Here is a 20001-nt window from a genome sequence, read left to right on the forward strand (position 1 = left end):
TCTTCTGGAAGGGCGTTAGGCTGGGTCTTCTGGAAGGGAGTTAGGCTTGAGACTTGAGACTTTGAACTGTTGTCAGTTGCTGCTGCTTCAGGTGTTTGTTCTCCCTTCCGTTCCTCCTTCACCATTGCCAAAGATCACTGACGGACTCCTGTGGAGTGGCATCGGTCATAGACAGCGCCAGTTTTCAAAAGGAAAGAAAAGAAGAAAGCCTAACACATGAGGGAACAAAACAAAATGGAAAACTCTTGGCTGGAGTGATGTGGAAAGGAGGTGTATAAAAGAAGACCATTTGTATTTAGTAAATATAAAATGTAACTTAAAATTACATATAGATCACCTGTCAGTAGAAGGAAATTAAAATACATCTTTGGGTATAGAAATAGTGCTATTTACACTGAACACATATGCTAAGCTTTGAGTCCATTTTCCAATATTTGTGATAAATTACTTTTACTTGTATTTTTGAGGGGCATAGTCCAGTAATTAAAGAAAAATGTTTATTTTGTGTTTTAAACCAACTTTCCTGAACATTGATCAAACCCATAACTTGGGCTTCATTGACTTCTTTTTATTCTGATTTCTTGAGCCGTAACAGTGAACGAGATGGGAAAAGTTATTTTAAAAGATCACATACTATATGTACCTACTTTAAAATTTTCAGAATAGTTAACATATACAAATAAAACTTACAAATGATGAGTGACAGGATTAAAGTTGGTGAATTGAACACACGTATTTATTTTTGCTTCCTCCCAAAATGCTGATGAAATTTAACATATTAAAAAGAAAAAGTTATGAGGGCTGGCCCCGTGGCCGAGCGGTTAAGTTCGCGCGCTCCGCTGCAGGCGGCCCAGTGTTTCGTTGGTTCGAATCCTGGGCGCGGACATGGCACTGCTCATCAAACCACGCTGAGGCAGCGTCCCACATGCCACAACTAGAAGGACCCACAACGAAGAATATACAACTATGTGCCGGGGGGCTTTGGGGAGAAAAAGGAAAAAATAAAATCTTAAAAAAAAAAAAAAAAAAAGTTATGAACCACCAAGGACAAAAGTAAACAGCAGAGAGGATAGCAGCTCACTTTGGCAACTTATAAGTAACTAAAGCGACTTAGCTGACGGGAGGAAGAATGAAATCTCAGCTGTCAGCTTGGAAAGCTGAGAAGCAAACTAGTTTTTGATTGCAGAATCCTGAAAGGCTCAGAAATTGGTGGCACAAGATAACCGAAAGTAGGGGTGAAGGTGAGGCCTAAAACAGGAGGCTTGCTTCAAGTCTGTCGAAGAAGCAGTTAGAACACTGGCTCTCCTTCCCCACTCTGTTCAGACTGTGCGGCACTTCAGTGGGAGGTTGGAGAGAGTGAAGCAGAGTCTCTAGGCTGGGAAACGTGAGGCATAGACGGGGCTGCGTGTGTGTTGGGGAATTAAGTGAAGATAACCATATTTGCATTTTGACGCCTCCAGCCTTCTTCACTGATCTGGCTTTCTGGCAGCTAGGTTTATATACCCTCCAGTCAAGAGACGGGAAGAGAGCCCTCTCTGGGAAATCGGATACCTCCAAAGCAGTGGTCTTAGCACATCGCTCAAAAGTATAGCCCACAGTTAACAGCCCCACCATGTACAGTGCCCTTTCCACAGAAGCAGAGCACCAAGGATCAGCAGACATGAGAGGAAAACTTCTAAGATTTCGGAATGTAAAGATGAAGCCAACCCCAGAAAAGAAGTGCAGAGACACAGGTTTTATACATGGCTAGTAAAAACTTTAAAAGTAAAACAAAATTCTGTCATTATTATCCTCAGGGATGTAATATATTGAATCCTTGAAACAAAAATTGGATAATATATAAAAGAGCTTTTGGAAATTTAGAGATCCATTCTAGGAGGTCTAACACCTGAATGCCAGGCCTTCCAGAAAGCACATAGAAGGAAGGAAATCATCAAAAATGAATCAGAAAGTAATAAATCAAAAGTAACGTGTTTCCTGACTGAAAGGACTTATTCAGCAGCCTAGTGTAGTATATAAAAATGATGTAGACCTAGTCACGTTGTCGTGAAATTTTTAAACAGTGGGAACAAAGTGATGGTTCCGCAGACTCCAAACAGCTGAGGTGGAAGGGCGGGGAGAGGGGTTTCATGCAGAGACTCAAGAGTGAGAATGGCAGCAGATTGCCCAGTCGCAGAGCCGGAAACTACAAGACAGTGGAGCGTTGCCTTCACTATGAGAGACAGTTATTTCCAAACTAGAATTCTGTACCAACTCAGTTAAACTAGATGGAAGAATAAAGACATTTTCAGGTATGCAAGACCTCCTCTTTTGGAAACTACAGGAGGATGTGTTCCCACTGTAATAAGGTTGTAAATGAAATAGGAAGATAAAGTGGGATCCAGGAAGCCGATCCAACATGAGAGAGAAGGATGATGATCTCCAGGATGATGGTGAAGGGAGATCCAGAGATGACAGGCCTCGATTGGAGCAGGTGGGAAAGCTCTGGGAGTGATTTCAAGACAATAAAATTGATAACGTTACATAATATGTTTTGTATTTAGAACAAAAGTTTGGGTTTGAATTAGTGATAAATGTATAGAACACCCAGCAAAGGAAAAGATCAGATAATTATTAACTGGCAAAACAAATGTGCAGGAAACAAAAAATAATCATAGTATGTGATTCTGTGCTGCTGTAAGTAGTATTTTATATAAGTCATAGTTAAATAGCTGAATTTTTGTCTAATCAAAATAAAGCTATGACTGTTGGAAAGGGTGGCAGTGGAAGTACATGAGGGTGGCAGTGGAAGTACATGGGGCTGCTGATAGTTGGGAGAGGTGTATGTGAAAGAGCTGAATCTTCAGGTCCGTGGTGTCGAGTCAGTGGGTACTGCTCTCGACTTTAAATCCAAGAAAAGGCGGTGTAGGAATGTTGCTTGGAGACCTGTAGGTAAATACCGACAATCAGCTGAAAGTTGTAAGTGATGGCCTCTAGGTGAAAGGAAATAGAGAATGAGACAGGGTAGCGTAGTGCTGTTTCTGTGGCAGAAGTTGTAGAACTAATTGGCTGGTGAAGCTTTATGTTTCAAATAATAAAAAAAAAGTTTAAATTAAAAAATAATGCAGATGCACCTATACCAAACAACATGGATTAATCTCACAGACAGTATTGAGTGAAACAAGCCAGACACAAAAGGTTTTATTTATAAAATGTATAAAAACAAACTGAACTAATCTATGATGTTAAAGGCACGGTAGTGGTTACCTCTCTGTGTGTGGTGGGGCCGGAGGAGGAGGATGGCTGGCGCTGGAGGCGGGCGGAAGAGGCCTGCTGATGGTCTGGGTGCTGGTTGCTTGGGTATTCACTCAAAATTCACCAGGCTCTGAACACTTAGGACATAGGCACTTTCTCTATGTAGGTTATACTTAGTAAAATTTATCCCTCAAATAATAATACAGATAATTACACTTTTAAATTACCATGTCAGTTCACTGAGATGTCTGTAACAACTCTACATGTGTTCGACTCCAGGAAAATAATGTGCCGAAAATTTTATTTGTTTGGTACTTTTTAATACCTTCTAGAATAGACTGACAGTGAAGCGGATATTTGGTTTTTGAGGACGATTTTTATGGCAACATCTAGTTATCATTTAATATTAAACTACTAAAGTAGGGGTTGGCAAACCACAGAGGGGGCCAGATCCTCCCCACGGCCTGTTTGTATGTCTTTGAGCTAAGAACAGTTTTTTACATTTTCAGTGTTAAAAAAAAGTGGAAGAAGAAAATGCAAGAGAAATTATATGTGGCCTGCAAAGCCTAAAATATTGACTGTTTGGCCCTTTACAGAATAAGTTTACCAACCCTTGTGCTAGAACACAAAAAAATGCCTGTTATCCTGGGATAAAGAAGCAGTGAAAATTCTAACCAGAGGCAACACAACTTTAAAAAAAAAAAAGCTTCTGAAAATGGTTAAAATAGTTTGTTTTTTAAATTGTGGTTTTGATAGGGCAGTTAGACTAGTAAAAAGGAGTTTCTCGAACTTGGTTAAGCTTGATTTGTTCCGGTCTCTTGCAGGTTGTAGGTGGCCTAGATATCCACAAAAAGATGGTGGTAGATGTGTGACTCTTTTTAAAGAGTACCACCCAACACTTTTGCTTTCTTCTCCATCTCTGAAGATCTGCTCAAGACGTCCAGCAATGCTCTCTGTGTATTTAAATGGAAGTATTTTTCTCTGTGAAGCCACATTTTCCAACACGAGCCTCATGAAGCCAACTAAGTGTTATTGAACTCTGATTCTCTCAATAACTCGGTGTAGCACTTTAAAGTCTGAAGGACAGCAGCAGGAAAAGAGCATATCAATGTGGTGAAGAAAGGGAAGGGGTTGGCTTTTTAATTTATTTTTCTTCATCTTTTATAACAAGAAAGTATCTATATATACATATGTAAATATTTATATATAGATATATGTAGCTTTCTGTATGTGTAGTAGGTTGGCTTTAATTTAATATACTTGATTCAGAAACAAAATGATAGAGTACAAAAGTGCCAAGCAGAACATAAAGCATCCTTACTTTTATTTCACACAGTTTTATATATAGATAGAAGATTGTACGATTTGAGCCGGGTATTAGGCCAGCTATTTTCCTTTTCCTGTGCTTTCTCCTTTGAGAGATCGACAAAGCATTTGTTAATGTCCTATTATTTACCTTAATTACATTTTTGTAACAAAGGAGTTTGTAACTTTATTTATACCTATCAATATATTTCCAGGGACTGCGTCTCATTGCTGAGCAGCTCTCACTACATCTCTGCTTGAGGAGAAAGTATAGTTCAGTGCTACTGCCAAGAGCTCATTCTCTTGTTTGTATCGTAACTGCACAAAGCTTATGGCTGCTTCATTGTTACTTGGTAACTAGGAGCCATTACATTTATTAAATGTCCCTGAATAAATGTAAGTTATTAGTTGTGATTTTATACATAAAGGCCAGAAGCTATATAAAGCAATCATGATTTATCTTAGACATTACTTAATGAAGAGTACCTGAAGTAATCATGTAACTGCTTAGGATATCCGTTTGTCTTATTACATGGGTAAATAATTTGTCATTAAACTTACGTTTAAATCATAAATTTCCCTTCTGTGTTTCAAAAGACTTGCAGCTAATCTAAAAAACTGGTGATATTTAATGTGCATGTATCTGAACACCCACATATATTTGTGATTTAAATGGGAGAAATCTCACTAATCTGTATATGCCACAGAAGAGCAAAATTTTATCTTAAATTTCTTTACCACAAGGCATAGAGAGTGCATGATGGTTTTCTTCCTTGATTTGCCCATATTTGTAATGGATGACAACTTAATAAATTTGTGTGATATAAAAGTAGTGTATCATGTTCCACCACTTGCTGTTATCCCTTCCCTTCTCTGCAAAGGTACTGTTGGCTGGAAGAAGACATTTTGGTTAGCTTTCTAGGACAGTAGTCTTTCCCTATATAGTTTTTCTACGAAAACTGGTTTTATAATCATGAGTGGGAAGGGCAGGTGGAATCCAGGTGAATGAGTCTGGAATTGGGCGCACCTGCCTCCATCGCTGTTCCTTCAACTAAGTGCTGCACATCATGGGCTCTGTCTGTGAGAGAAAAGTCCCGGTGCTTGGTGTCCTTGCATGACGTGGAGTTTGCATGTAGATCGATTTAAAATGTACCTCTTGTTTACATAATTTGCATAATTTAAAAAGATAATGTTGCCAAACTTTGGAAATGTTAATGTTCAAACTGAAAATCTCCACTACATGTAACTTTCTTCCTCTGGATCAGTACGTGGCTTATAATCCCAGCCAGTGGTTTGATCTGCTCCAGTGTCAACTGCCATGTGCTCCGCTTCAAGGGGGAACTAGTCTTTTGTGAATTTTTGTACATAAGTATTTGTTACGAATATTTTAGCAAATGCTTTCTATTTCTCTTGCTTGTGCATATCTTGGCTGGCGTTACAGAAAAATAGTGCAAACATTATTTCCTTACTGGGGAATGAGGGTTTTTCCTTTTCCTTTTTTTTTTTTTAGTGTGTGGGTGGGGGAGGGGGTGGTTTATGTTGAATGTTTAGTTTTTCTTCTGCATGAAACATCATGTTGTGGGATCTTTAGAAAACTTCATACTGTATGAATAAGAAAATAAAATATTTGAAACTTGCTTGACTGTATTCACAGCGGTCTTTGGGCTTTCACAGCCATTAGATATTTTCATTCTTTTGGATGTTTTAAAAAACTCTTATAAATTGATGTTTGATTATAAGCCATAAGTAAAAATAAATCTGCTTTATCACTGGGTAAAAACACGAGTCATTACAACGACCTGCAAAGCCCTATCTCATTCCTTTACCACTCACCCCTCCGCTTCCAGCCCCCTTGGCCTCCCTGTGGTTCCTGGAGCCTGTGGCTGGCTGCTGCTCCAGGCCTTTGCACTCTCTCTTCCCGCGCCAGATGTCCCCCAGCTAATGCCTCCAAGTCTTTGTTCAGGTCTGTCCTAGCCCAACAGGAACTCGCCTGGCCACCCTGTTTAAACATATGAATACACTGGGTCTCCTTTACCCCACTCTCTTCTCTTCTTCCAGAGCATTTAACCTCTTTTGACATAATGTATGTATTTTATATTATTTGGTTCCCCAGTTATTGAAATAAAATGAATGAAAAAGCTCCACAAGGGCAATGATTTCTGTCCCTTGGTCACCGATATCCTCAGTTGTCCATTATTCTGCCTAACTCTGCTCAATAAATGAATTAGGTAATAGGAGACACCCTGTCTATACAGGTGGTGATTCTATAATAAATTCTATTCAGTACTTTGTCACTCTTCATAAAAGGTAAAAGTATTTTTTTTAGACATTCAACCACTTGACTTTCATTCAACTTTGTAGAGTTCCTACTACATATGCCTAGCACTGTAATAAGAAGCACTTGACATACTTGTGGCAGGTAAATGACATACATGGCCCAGATAAGTTATGGGCTGTTAGGGGCGTTTTGTACCCAGAACACTCATATTGTCAGGTATGCACTGGTTATAAGATACCATCCACTGGACTCTGGCTCCTTGGACTATCCTAGGAGTGGACATTCGTTAAGCGTAAACCAACAGATCCCTTTAAGCTCCAGGTCTCCCTTTCTTTACCTAGTTGTAATGCTCTCAAGAGCAGAAAAGATGACTCAGTAGAGAGAAAAGGCAACCCACAGAATGGAAGATAACATTTGTAAATCATGTATCTGATAAGAGTTCTATCCAGAATATATAACTACAATCAACAACAAAAAAAACCTGATTAAAAATGGGCAAAGGACTTGAATAGACATTTCTCCAAACAGCATGTGAAATGGCCGATAGCACATGAAAAGTTGCTCAACAGTACTAGTCATTATGGAAATGCAAATCAAAGCCACCAGATAGCATTTCATACTTATTAGCATGGCTGTTACCAAAAAAAGGTCTTGGCGAGGATGTGGAGAAATTGGAACCCTAGTGCATTGCTAGTGGGAATGTCAAATGGTGTACTCACTGTGGAAAATGGCATAGTGATTCCTCAAAAAAATTTAACTGAATTATCGTGATCCAGCAATTCCACTTCTGGGTATGTACCCAAGAGAAGTGAAAGCAGGAACTCAAATAGATATTTGTACACTCATGTTCATAGCAGCATTATTCACAATAGCCAAAAGGTAGAAGCAATCTAAGTGTCTGTGACAGATGAATAGTCAAAATGTGGTGTTACAACAATGGAATATTACTTATCCACAAAAGGAAGGAAATTCTGACACATGCTACAACATGCATGAACCTTGAAGATACTTTGCTGAGTAAAGTAAGCCAGTTAGAAAAGGACAATATTGTATCATTCTACTTATATGAGTTCCTGGAGTTGTCAAATTCATAGAGACAAAGTAGAATGGAGGTTGCTAAGGGCCGGGAGGGGGAAATAGGGAGTTAGTGTTTAATGGGTACAGTTCCAGCTAGGGAAGATAAAGTTCTGGAGATGGATGGTGTTGTTATGTAACAATAGGAATGTACTTAATGCCACTTAACTGTGTACTCCAAAATGGTGAAAATGGTAAATTATATAACCACAATTTAAAAGAGGAGAAAAGATTGTAAGAAAAAGAACCTCAGTCTTTCTGGATAGTTTGCAGCACTTGCCCACAAAGAAAGAAATGGCGTTCAAGGTCATATATGTCTTGAATTATTAATGCTTATTCTTCAAAAATTCCCACATGGTCAGAAATCTCTCCCTGCATTAGCAAACATTTAAGCCAAAGTCCATTGCTACTTCAACCTTTTAATTCCCTTGGGCATTAGAAATCGATCTGCTAACCAGATCAAGTTAGCAAGTCTTTGCTCTCTCAAACCTCAAGATTTACTAGTTTCTTTGACCAAGTAACAAACATTTGTACAATACAAGCATTTTGCAAGTTGTAGGATGGTTATGTACACTGTCACTGTATACTTTCAGTAATCTAACCTTAAGCATGATGTCCCAATCTTAACATGGCTTTGGGAGCAGGAAAACTAGGTCTCTTTCCCAGATGCTCAATGAGCATGAGCTTTCTTCTGTGCCATCCTAGTTCTAGGTAGCATTAGAGTTGGAGCCCAAATCTTCTGGAATGTCTAGGAGGAAACTACCAAGGTGGTCTCCTTTATCAGCCATTGAGTATCCAAAAAGTGCTTGTCTCTCAGGCTCATCCCCCAGTCGATGGATCAGTAAATACATACACTGTTACACGTCAGAAATTGTACTAGGTACTGAGTACCCAAAGATCAGAGGCTTTACTGTGGGAGGCAGACACTATAATAACCACAGTATAGCAAGACAATGGCCATAGAAACATGGATAAGCATGGCTGAGGTTGAGGTATTAATTTAGTGTCCAGGCCTTAGAGAAGGCTTTCAAGAAGTGATTTGATCCAGGTGTTAAGATTAACTACCATTGTGAAATAGATGTATTACCTCAACTCCTCCTCCATCATTCCCATTCCAAGAATTACTTTGGTTTCCTCTAACATTGTGTCTCACTTTCAAAGCGCAAGTAGTGATACTCTCCCAGGGGAGGGGAGAGATGCCTGACCAGGGAGGGGCCCAAAACTCAAGTCGCTTAACCAAATTTCAGCAACTACCAGAGAAATATATTTCCTCTCTTGTATTACTGACAGTTCTGACTACCTAAGAAATCTTCAAAAGGAAGTCAATTCAAACCATACCAAACATTACTGCACTTTCCATAGAAAACCCGTTTTCCCCATCAAAATTATGCTCCTTCCTTAAAAACCCAAAAGATTAATGGTTACCTAGCAATGGTTCATTCCAGTGCAAGTACTTTGATAACCTGATTAAAATTGTAGACTCATTCCCCAGAAAAGTACACCCCCAGTGGTCACACTTTTGAATATAACTTCCTGGGCAAAGCAAGAGGGTGGGCAAGTACCTCTGAAGCCTGTGCAGACTCCAGAGCAAGAAAATCCTAACAAATTCCTCCTCTTCAGAAAGATGTGAGTAAAGAGATTTGATAGTCACTCACATACTCCATGTTGCTGTGTGGCCAAAGGATAAAAAAAACGATTGCTGAGACATTTCCAGCAATTTCCCATTGGATTCCCACCACAATATGTAAGTATATGTAATCCCACGCAATATACAAACTAGTTTGGGACAGTGGCAATGTAACTGATAGAAAGGAAGCAGAAGCTAATAATAGTTTTCCCTGTTCTTACATGAACTTTCTAATGCTCCCATCATTAAAGTTAAAAAGTTTTGATCAAGAGTTTGAGAGATGTACAAAAGAAAGTATCACAATCATGTTTAATAAGGGAGTTCCTTTCATTTAAAAAATGTGTAAAATCAATCAGATAATATTTAAATAGGCAGACTAGTTAACACAATCTATTACATCTGCAGAACACAGTAGTTTTCTGAGGGTTGTAAAATCATTCTTTCACCATATTTTACAACTTAGAGGAAATATACCCAACATTGGTAATGTCTGACTACTTTCATTAAATACTTATTTGAAAAATAAAACTCTCTCCTCACATCCGCCGTGTGATGTAGGTCTTTAATTTTAACTTTACAAACTGCAAACAGGTGCAAGGTTAGCCTTTCTTGGTTCCCACAGTACAGTAAACTGCTGCTCTGACCTGACTCTGAAATAGTCACAGGCCACTCAGTTTAAGGGTCATGATGCAGAGAGGCTTTCTAAGAGAATTCTTCAATTACAATTTAAAGAAGAAATGTGTATAGAGTTATAAATCTATAAATAAAAAACTTATAAATTCATACAGAACTGTTTAAACAAGAAGTTTCCCTCCGAATGAGAGAATTATAAACTGAAAATCTGCACATGTGATTTAAAATTAAAAAATGATAAATTATAATTACTATGTAAGTATAATAATGGTAGTAAATTTCGACATTTAAATTATCCTCAGAACTGTTGAGTGAATACCATCAAACTTTTCCTTTATGCTTCTGGCTGAGAATGGAAGATGGGACCAAGGCTTAAAGTGACTGAGAAATTCTTCACGTGGTTTCTTGTGACCACTTGTAGAGGGGAAGGTCTTTTTCTCTAGAGTCCAAAGACAAGATAAAAAAAGTCTGATTTGAAATCAGAATCGATCTGCTGCTCTGCTAGCCACGGCTCGAATATTGCCATAAACCTTTGATGGAGGATTTCCTGTAGAGGAAAGAAAAATGTTTACCTATATGAATATACTCACATATATGGAGGCTACATAGAAAACAGTCTACAACTCTAAAAAGAACAGGGACATTTTTTCCATTGGATCTTAAATCAACGAAAGAACCATAAAGGAATCCATACCCAAATATTCTTCAAAAAACATTGGAAATCCTAAGAACCAAAGGCACTGAGTTGTCAAAATATTTCAAAAAGAAGCTAGTCAGTCAGACCTGGGCACTGAGGGAGAATCTCAAGTGTTTTCTGAGCAGGCTGCTACAATCCTGTCACTCCTATCGGAAGTTACTGACTTTGCCACACAGTTTGAAAATGGGACTAATTGGATTAAGTTGACCGGTGCTGATAGCAGCTTCCTTCTTGTTGAACCTAAAACATGGTGTTGCCTGCTACTCTGGAATGGCTTTTCTGTGCACCTTATCAGGGGAAAGCCACAAAGATTTAAGCAATAGAACCCAATAAACCCTTGCTCTTCTCTAGCAGGCAGACAGATGGAATCCTAGCAAAAATATTCCTACTTTTTTTTCTAGGCCCACATTTGTGAACCCTCGAGTTTCTACCTGCCATCTTCAACATGACCCTTATCCTAAACGCATGTGCAAATCTAGTCTGAGTTCCTAGATTCCTATTCTTTTCTTTCCAGAGAAAACACCAAAGAAAGAAACTGCTGTTACCCAGGATGAGGTTACAAATGGCAGTTCTTGCCATCTTGATGTTTTGGAAAGAGCCAAGGATATGAACTTTCCTGCAAGAGAAAAAGTGAGAGAAGTTAACAACAAAAAGCATTTAACTAAATCCTGTAATCCAGAACCTCTGGAAAATCAGGATAGATACGGATTCCCAAATGCAGGTGGTGGGAATGGTTGCACAACTTGGTAAATATACTAAAAACGACTTTGAAAGGGGAAATTTTATGGTGTGTGAATTATATTCCCCCAAAATTAACAAATGACATAAACAAAAAAATTTTTTTAAAAACTAAGTTAAGATTCTTGGTTAATAATGGCTGCCATGCAGTGATGTTCCCTCTGTGCCAGGGCTTCATATACATCTTCTCACTTAATTCTCACGTGAGCTTTATTAGGTAGATGCTATTCCCATTTTACAGATGAGGAAAGAAGTTTAAAAGAAATCAAGAAACCTGTCCAAGATTACACCCTGGCCGAGCTAGGATGATTGAGTACCCAGAAATGCAAGAAATACTGTACTTAATTAAAACGTCTTTGGATTTCAACTGCAAAGCTTTCTGCAGTTTAACTAAATCTCTTCTGTACTCACTGAGGATCCTCTAGACCCTTTTAATATTCCTTGCTGAATGACTCAAATGAGATTGACAATAGAGCATTTTGCCTTTTCAAACTCATCTTCCAAAATGTCAGTAAACTGACACTGAATCGGCAGTGGGAACATCAAGCAGAACCCTCTCCCTGCCATAGGCTCAGATATTTCTGAAACTGGGGTAAAAGTGAGGCTAAAAACAAGAGAATCAGTTAAAGTCTGTTCAAGATGATCCCCAGATTTTCTTCCCCACCCTGTGCAAACAGGCACCACCCCTCTGTAACTCTGCAAAACTGTGAGGGCGCTGCTTACTGGAGAAGGCGAAAATCATGGTGTCTGGTCCTGGGGTATCAGGCACGGCTGAAGGAGGAGTCCCATGCTAACAAGAGGGGAAACGTCAAGCAAACATTTGCACCCTGAATGTTGAGACCTCCAGCTGTCTTCCATAACTGGGCTCCAAACATCTGGCAGCAAAGAGACTGGAGAATACTTATCTGGGGAACCTGACCTGCTCAATAAGAAAGACTAAAGAAACTGAAATCAGGGCTTCCCCAAAGAAATAGCCTGGCCAGTCCCCCTGAGTGAAGCCTACAGTCAATGCCGTCACCATGCACCCTGAGGTCAGGGCTTCTATTGCTTGTTACCGTCCCACTCTCACGTATGGCACACGCTGAAGATCACCAGAATGTGAGGAAGCCTCTACTGCCAGAGAGTGAAGGCCACAACCGGCAAAGTGAAGAAAGCATCCCAGAAACAGAGACTGCAGGGAGAGGAGAATAAAAACAACAAAAACAGAACAAAACCAGCCAGACAAGAAAAGCTCCCTTCATGCACCCACGAACCAAGGACAGCATGTTAGGAAAACTAAATAGCAGGATTAGAAGGTACTTAGAGAAAGGATTCCAGATAGGATGGGAAAAGAGAAGGAAAATCAAAGAAGTAATTCAAGAAGATTTCTAAGAACAGTAGAAAATGGAGCTTCTAGTTTAAAAGGACCCAGTAAGATGAATAAAAATAGACCCACGCCAACGCACATCCCTGTGAAACTTCAGAACACGGGATGAAGACCATAGTATAACTGCCAGGAAGGAGCTAAAAGAATCAGGAATCAAAATGGCTTTGGACTTCTCAGTAGCAACACTGAAAGCTAGAAGGTAATGTAGCAATGCCTTCAAAATTCTGAATGAAAATGATTTGTAACAGAACTGTATACTTGGCCAGGCTGGAAGACATCTTCAGAACCAGAAGGTCTCAAAAAATGTACTTCCTCTGCTCAGCTAGCTCCTGGACTGTGTACAGCACCAAAACAAGTAGTCAAGCGGGTGAGTGAAATGGGGCAAGTCAAAAGGTACAAACTTCCTGCTGTAGAATAAATAAGTCCGGGGGATGTAACGTCCCGCTTGGTGACTATAGTTAATAATACTGTATTGCATATCAGAAAGTTGTTAACAGATTAGCTCTTAAAAGTTCTCATCACAAGAAAAAAACATTCTGTAACTATGTATGGTGACGGGTGTTAACCAGACTTATTGTGGTGATCATTTTGCAATATAAACAACTATCAAATCAAAAAGAACCAAATAAAATACAAAATCAATGAGTATTCAGGAAAAAGAATCCAAGAACCAAGGGATGCAAACAGCCAGGGGCAAAGGTGAGTGGAGAACCCAGGACGGCAGCTGGGCCCCAGGCAGGGAGGGTGGCAGTGCTGCTAGAATAGAAGGCTCCAGGAGACTTCTAAAGTGTTTGACACACCTGGATACACCAAGAGGAGACAGAGACAACATACAGATTTTTGTTGCATCAGTACACTGAAAATTCAGAAAGCACACAGACAGCTAAGAATTATTTGTTCAAAGGAAAACAAAGTTGCAAAGAACAGATAAATAATCACCATTTATCAACTGGCTCAGCTCTTAACTATGCTGAGCAGCAGTTCTGTACTCGGGTAATACTGAACACTGGTCTATTAAAACCCACAATGTATGGGGAGGAGGGGGAGGACCCAGTAAACTGGATTTCCAGAAAGGAGGAGTGTGGGCTGGAGGTGGGGGAGGGGTGAAAGCAAGCTAAATCTTCATCTTTCATGGTAGAAAGCCAACAGTGAATCCGAAACAAAAATCCACAAGCTGGTATATAAACAAGATATTTGGAAATATGGAGATGAATGATTTTTAAAAATTAGCCAAAAGAGTGGAAATTGATTCCTCTGAGGAGGGGGAAATTTAGGTAGGCAGTAGCAATTTTTGGCTTTTTAAAGTATGTGAATGTCTAACTTTGATAAAAATAAAATTCTTTAAAATAGAGCATGAAAGATGAGGAAATAGAAATAGCAAGAATATATAAAGCGTGAGTAGTCTTCCTACACAGAACAACACAAATAATGGGGCAGTAGTTGCAAGAGAATATACGTCTCAGGACACAGGGGCAATATTTCCTGTCTGATATACTGAATATATGTGGAAAACAGTTTTTAGTTTTATGTCTTGCTCACATTTTATTGTATTTTGCCAAGTTATTAGCAACTCATTAAAAATAACATTTACAGGTACATAATAGTCCATCTTATGGCTATATCATAATATAAATTGTTGCACATGTGGATTTCCAATTAGCCTATTTATAGCAAAAACAATAAGATAGTACTTTACTTTCGAGTAGTGTCTAATTCAGTTTGTACAAAAGATATAAAAAGTAATTCAATAGCAACATTATTCATAATAGCACCAAACTGAAAACAACGCAAATGTCCATCCACTGTGAATGGATAAACAAGCGCAGCATGGCCATACAATGGACGAGGACTTGGCAGTAAGAAGGAATTACTGAGACACCCAACAAAATGGAGAAGCTCGAAACCACATGCTAATTAAAGGAAGCCATACACCAAAGACAGCATACTGTGTATTTCCATTTATATGAATTTCTACAAAAGGCAAAACCATAGTGACAGAAAGTGGATCAGTGACTGCCCGGGAACTGGATGGGGCTGCAAAGATATACAAGGAACTCCTGGAGTGATGGAACTGTGTGAGTGCGGTGGGATGACAGGACTAGAGAACATCTGCCAAAACCTCACTGGACGGTATACTTAACACACGTGGATTTTATTGTATGTAAATCACACTGCAATACAGTTGAAAAAAAGTAGTTCCACTAGTAAATTTTAAGTTAACACTTATAAATATATTTATAAATGTATATGACAGACTGCCCAAAATTTGATGAGCAAATCAGTTACATTTTTAGATTTCTAAATTCACAAAAGTTTTTAGGGCTATATGTGATATTTTTTAAACGTGGTATACAAAAATTTCTAATTCAAAAAAGCTTTTCCCATGACTCCATATTCCCAACTCTGGGCTTGATTCATAATAAAAGATCAGAATTAGAAGACGCCTGTCTTCAGGGAAAGAGGGCTACCAACGTAGTATTATGGTTATCTTTAGAGTATAAAAAATAGTCTACAATTTAGATTCTAAATAATGGTGAGCCCTGCAGTTTAGAGCAAAGATAATATGATTTTAAATAAAATTATTTCTGGGTTTAGTAGCAGGCAGATCCCTTCTCCTCTCAGTCAACCACTTCATTTCACAACTTCACGGCATTACATAATCTCTGAGCCATCTGCCAGGAACCCCAACTTGGCAACGGAGCAGCTCCAACCTCAGACAGGGGTAATCCCAGCTTGACTTCCTACATCCTTTTTATAAGCCTGTATCATCTTATTTATGTTCGCATATAACTGCTCTCACCCAACATGCGATAATCATCTTCCTTTTATGAAAGGCTTTTATAAATAAATGAATATTTATGTATATATATATATATTTTTAAAAGGAAAGTTTCACAATGGCATTTAAAACACCTACTCCCTGCTCTCTCCTCTCTAATAGATTCCTCAGATACTATTTAAATCTTCACCTGTCATGTAATTTCTTTTAATAGGGATTCTAAACATTTCCTTCATTGCTAATGGAGAAAAAAGCTATAATTTCTACGATTTTCTCAACTAACTTAATCTGCTTTCAAAGTAGGTATCCATTCATCCAGAACCATACACTGACAAAGATTTAGCCATGACATTATGCATAAAATACAATCTTTATGACTTTTAGAAACCAGCAGAAGATCAAATATAAATGATGACAGTAATTTTCTCAAGATCACATACTTACACATCAGCCAAAACTATCCGTGTGCGTGTCACATTCTCTATGGTGAATTTGGTTTTTCCTCCTTTGCCAGCGATTCTTCCTATTGCCCTTGACAGGTGGTCTCCCTTTAAGGGCTTAACTAAATAAGAAAAGCAAGATGTCGAGAGGTAAGCAGTTCCTTCCAGTGCACGACCCACTTCCACATAAAGTTTAATCATTAAATTTCCCTACTAAAATACACAAAATAGATATTTTAAAAAATGCTGCTAATAATACAGTTCAATTGATGTTATGAGAAAGCTGAGAGTCACACAGTACAAAACTACAGTATTTCATAAGAAAGAACACCATACGCTCACCATCTGTAATTTCAAAAGACTCTAGGAAGAGGTCATCCAACCTAATGAGGGCAAGTGCGTCCTAAAATATAAAAACAAACACCTGAGAATGAGTGTTAAGCTAAAATTCACAAATTAAAGAACTAGAAAACTCAAAAAAAAAAAAAAACCCAACTCAAATCCATTGAAACATTCATACTGAGTATTTTTCAAGCCCCCATTTCAAGACGTCATGAAATCACTCACCTCTACCTGAAACCCGAGAATAAAGGCTTTCACAAAATCAGCTGCTTTTGTCAGAGCACTAACATCCTTGGTTTCTTTACATGTCTGTTAAAGAAAAAAGCAGCACAAATTATAGCTGGGGATGAAAAAGATAATATTTCCCATTTTCTTAATTGCCTTCACCATCACCTTTCCCCAACATATTCTCTGCGACCCAGTTTTTAGTGATGTAAGTACTGTGTTTACTTTGCAAAATAAAACATTCCCAGCTCCAGAGCTGGGCAGTTCCACCCAAAGACCATCAAATGACCGACTGCACTCCACGCCTGATCTGGCTCGGGGATTATCAGCAAGATCCCTCTGGCACAGCTCAACGGCTCACACTCCGAAGGGGCCCAGGCTGGTTCATCCCGTCAATGCCCGAGCTGGTCCTCCTCCCCTTCAGTGCAGTCAGTCTCCTAGGAGTCCCGCTCCACCTCCTGACTTCAATCATCATTGATAAGCTGATGTTTCCCAAAGCAACCGCTCCAGGACTGACTGCCTAGAATGGGTTAAGGACGGATCCTGCCCTCAAGGAGTTTATTCACGAATCACAGAAATAGCCGCTATTCCTAAAATGCCCACCACTCACTATAAAAGACAGGCACTCCCAAGGTGCTTTGCACACTGCAGCTCTAATCTTCACGACAACTCTGAATATTAAGTAATACAAAGGGGAAACTAAAGTACTAAAAAGTGAAAAAGATAAGATTCGAATACAGGTCTGATTCCAAAACTGTTATTTCCACTCTTCCACTCTCACAATCTAGTTGAAGAGACCACATATTTGGCAAATTTAAAACCACACGGGGTTGTGTAATGGCACATTTAAAACTAGCTCCCAGGCCTAATCCTATATGTGACCTTGGGCAAGTCCCATAGATACCCTAGATCTTAAGTTTTCTCACCTGTAAAACAAGGAGGTCAGAGCAGGAGACCCTGAGAGGTCCCTACTAGCATCAAGATTCACTTATTAGCTTGATGACTTTGGCCAAGACACTCCTTCGCCCCCTCGGTTTCCTCACATCTATAAGCTGGGCGTATGTATGTCATCTACCTCATAGGGCTGTCCTAAAGACCAAAATGATGTAGCGCATGCCAAAGCTCCCCTGTGTGTCTGGCATAGAGCAGTAGCAACAAACGTTAGTGGAATCCACATTGATAATGCTGCAATACATGAGACAGCTAAGCACAATAAAAGTCCAGGCACTGAAGACATGACTGAAGAGGGGACCGATCATAAAGGACAAAGAATGTGAGCTAGACCCTCAAAGATGACTGGAACTGAGGTAGGAAGAGAAAGTGGGTAGGGAGGAGAGGGGCTTCTTCAGACAGCAAAGCCACCTGTGTGAAGACGAAAATATTCAAAGAAGGTGGTGAGACGAACTTAGGACTGAGACTCCTACTTAAAAGGCAGGTTCAGTCCCCAACTTAACTTTTACCCTTCAGAGACACGGCCGATACCAGGATATCCTAACAAAAGCAGCGTGTTATGGGAAAATTAATCAGGCCCTGGCAGGGAGGGTGGAGTGGGGAAAGGAGATTTAAAGCAATGGAGCAAGAAAAACCTATAAAGAAACAAGAAGTTTTGGCAGGAAACCATAAAACCTGAATGAAAGTGGCAATGGGAAGAGAGAGGAGTTCTCCTATCAAGTTCTACTTTACACTCTACCAGCTATTTAGAGAAGAGCCTCTCTGGGTTACTCTGTTATTTTAGTCCCTCAACAGAGATGAGTGTACATCAGTCCTAATGACGGCATAACAATCCTCAAAAAGGAAGACATGATTAATTTTGGTCATTGATTCTGATACAAAATTGGCACCCAGAAAAAAGAAGCCCAAAGTCAATTAATTTTAATCATCTACCTCCCGGACTGACACCATGGAATGAATATATATGTGTGCGTGTGTGTAAATATAGATATAAAACTTATTCTCAAAATAATACATTTTTTACCCAAAAGAATACCATTAAAATACATAAGGCCTGTACTGTAGCAAGTACTTCGGTTTGTTATTTACATATTTCTGTTAACGACATCATCTTTACTCGACCTCTTCTCAATTCAACACAGAACATCATTATAAAAAGATGCACAGGCACAGCCAGTGCTTTGATATGCTCTCAGAACCAACTTATGAATTCAACTAATATTTGTGTTAAATGCCGACTTTGAAGGCATTTGAGAAGTTCAAATTCACTAAATCAGAAAAACATTTAACTAAATAAGTCCCATTAAGGAAAGTCTATTCAGGCATTTTCATTCCTGCAGGAGAAACCCTAGTATATCTGGAAATGGCTGACATTCTCCTTACCCTGATTTCTACATTCCTCGATTTCAAGTTAAAGCGTATCTGAAGTCCCAAATGTTCTACAATAGGAGTAAATATCTTCAACCAGTTTTCTTTCAATGGCGTGTATCTGTTAGCTGGGACTGAGATTTTCCTTGTTTCTTCTTTCCCACCCTACAATAAAAGAACACAAAACTCAGGAGACGTCTGGAGGAACTGGTGTAGAGTTGTAAAGTGACAGCTGATCCACAAAAACCCTCCTTTAACTGAACGAATTAAACTTTAGCAGAGTTACTTCTCTACTAGAACTTCACGCCAGAAGAGCCCCCGTAGCTTCAACATCACCCAGAGGCCACCAGCTCGACCCGCCTCGGGCCCCTGCCCGGTTCCTGTCCCAGAGTCCCGCCAGTACCAGGAACGCATCCCCGGAGAGGGGCGGGAAGACGGGCCTCTTCGCGGGTCGGGCCTCCTCCGTGTCCATGCGACCCGCGTCCTCGCCCTCCCCCGCCGGGGACAGCTGCTCAGCCTGCCGTTTCTTCGCCCGCCGGCCACCCTTGCGGGTGACCTGGGTGAAGCCGTCCTCGGCCCCCACGCTCTGTGCCTCCATCTCGGTTGCCATCCCCAAGAATCTCCAGTTCCACCAGGCTCTTCCGGCTCGAACACGTGCGCTGCTGCACCGCACATGCGCAGCGCACAGGCTCCAGCGCTCGCCAATGGGCCCCGGGGCTCCGCCTCCTGTCCTAAGAAGTCCCACGCAGGGGACCTGAAGCACGATTTTGTGCGTGTTTGTTGGAAAGCAAATAGGGCTGTCCTAAAATATGCCTGACTCTTCTAGTCTCCCTCTTGCCCCGCTATTCACAGCCAAAGCATTTTATGACCTCTAATCTGTATATGTGCGAAAGGCAGTAAGTAAAGGCGATAAACAAGTTTGCGCCGTCATCAAGAAAAACCTT

The 20001-nt window shown here is 39.8% G+C and overlaps 2 protein-coding genes across 2 annotated transcripts in view; one reads left to right on the top strand and one right to left on the bottom strand.

The window, feature by feature from the left end:
• The window catches only part of PPP3R1 (protein phosphatase 3 regulatory subunit B, alpha), a 62151-nt gene extending 55975 nt beyond the window's left edge, over positions 1-6176 (top strand). Inside the window, exon 6 of the mRNA XM_046662262.1 lies at positions 4059-6176. Coding sequence (XP_046518218.1) covers positions 4059-4106 — 48 coding nt within the window. The 3' untranslated portion in view covers positions 4107-6176. The remainder of the gene's footprint in view (positions 1-4058) is intronic.
• Positions 6177-9809: 3633 nt separating this feature from the next.
• PNO1 (partner of NOB1 homolog) lies at positions 9810-19715 on the bottom strand. The gene is made up of 7 exons (XM_046663169.1): positions 19461-19715; positions 19073-19222; positions 16739-16822; positions 16514-16574; positions 16176-16293; positions 11394-11464; positions 9810-10698 (listed from the first exon to the last, which is right to left on the bottom strand). The coding sequence occupies exons 1-7, from the start codon at positions 19665-19667 to the stop codon at positions 10631-10633; spliced, it is 759 nt and encodes a 252-aa protein (XP_046519125.1). The 5' UTR covers positions 19668-19715; the 3' UTR covers positions 9810-10630.
• Positions 19716-20001: the final 286 nt, after the last annotated feature.

Source organism: Equus quagga, chromosome 5, assembly GCF_021613505.1.
Source record: "Equus quagga isolate Etosha38 chromosome 5, UCLA_HA_Equagga_1.0, whole genome shotgun sequence".
Classification (NCBI taxonomy): Eukaryota; Metazoa; Chordata; class Mammalia; order Perissodactyla; family Equidae; genus Equus; species Equus quagga.

Bases quoted from the DNA above. Each gene is read 5' to 3' on its own strand.
- PNO1 (XM_046663169.1), bottom strand. From the start codon at position 19,667: ATGGCAACCGAGATGGAGGCACAGAGCGTGGGGGCCGAGGACGGCTTC. The intron at 19,223-19,460 runs GTACTGGCGGGA...CTTTTATTGTAG, and splicing joins TCTCCGGGGATGCGTTCCTG to GGTGGGAAAGAAGAAACAAG. The intron at 16,294-16,513 runs GTGAGCGTATGG...TTTCTTATTTAG, and splicing joins GTCTTTTGAAATTACAGATG to TTAAGCCCTTAAAGGGAGAC.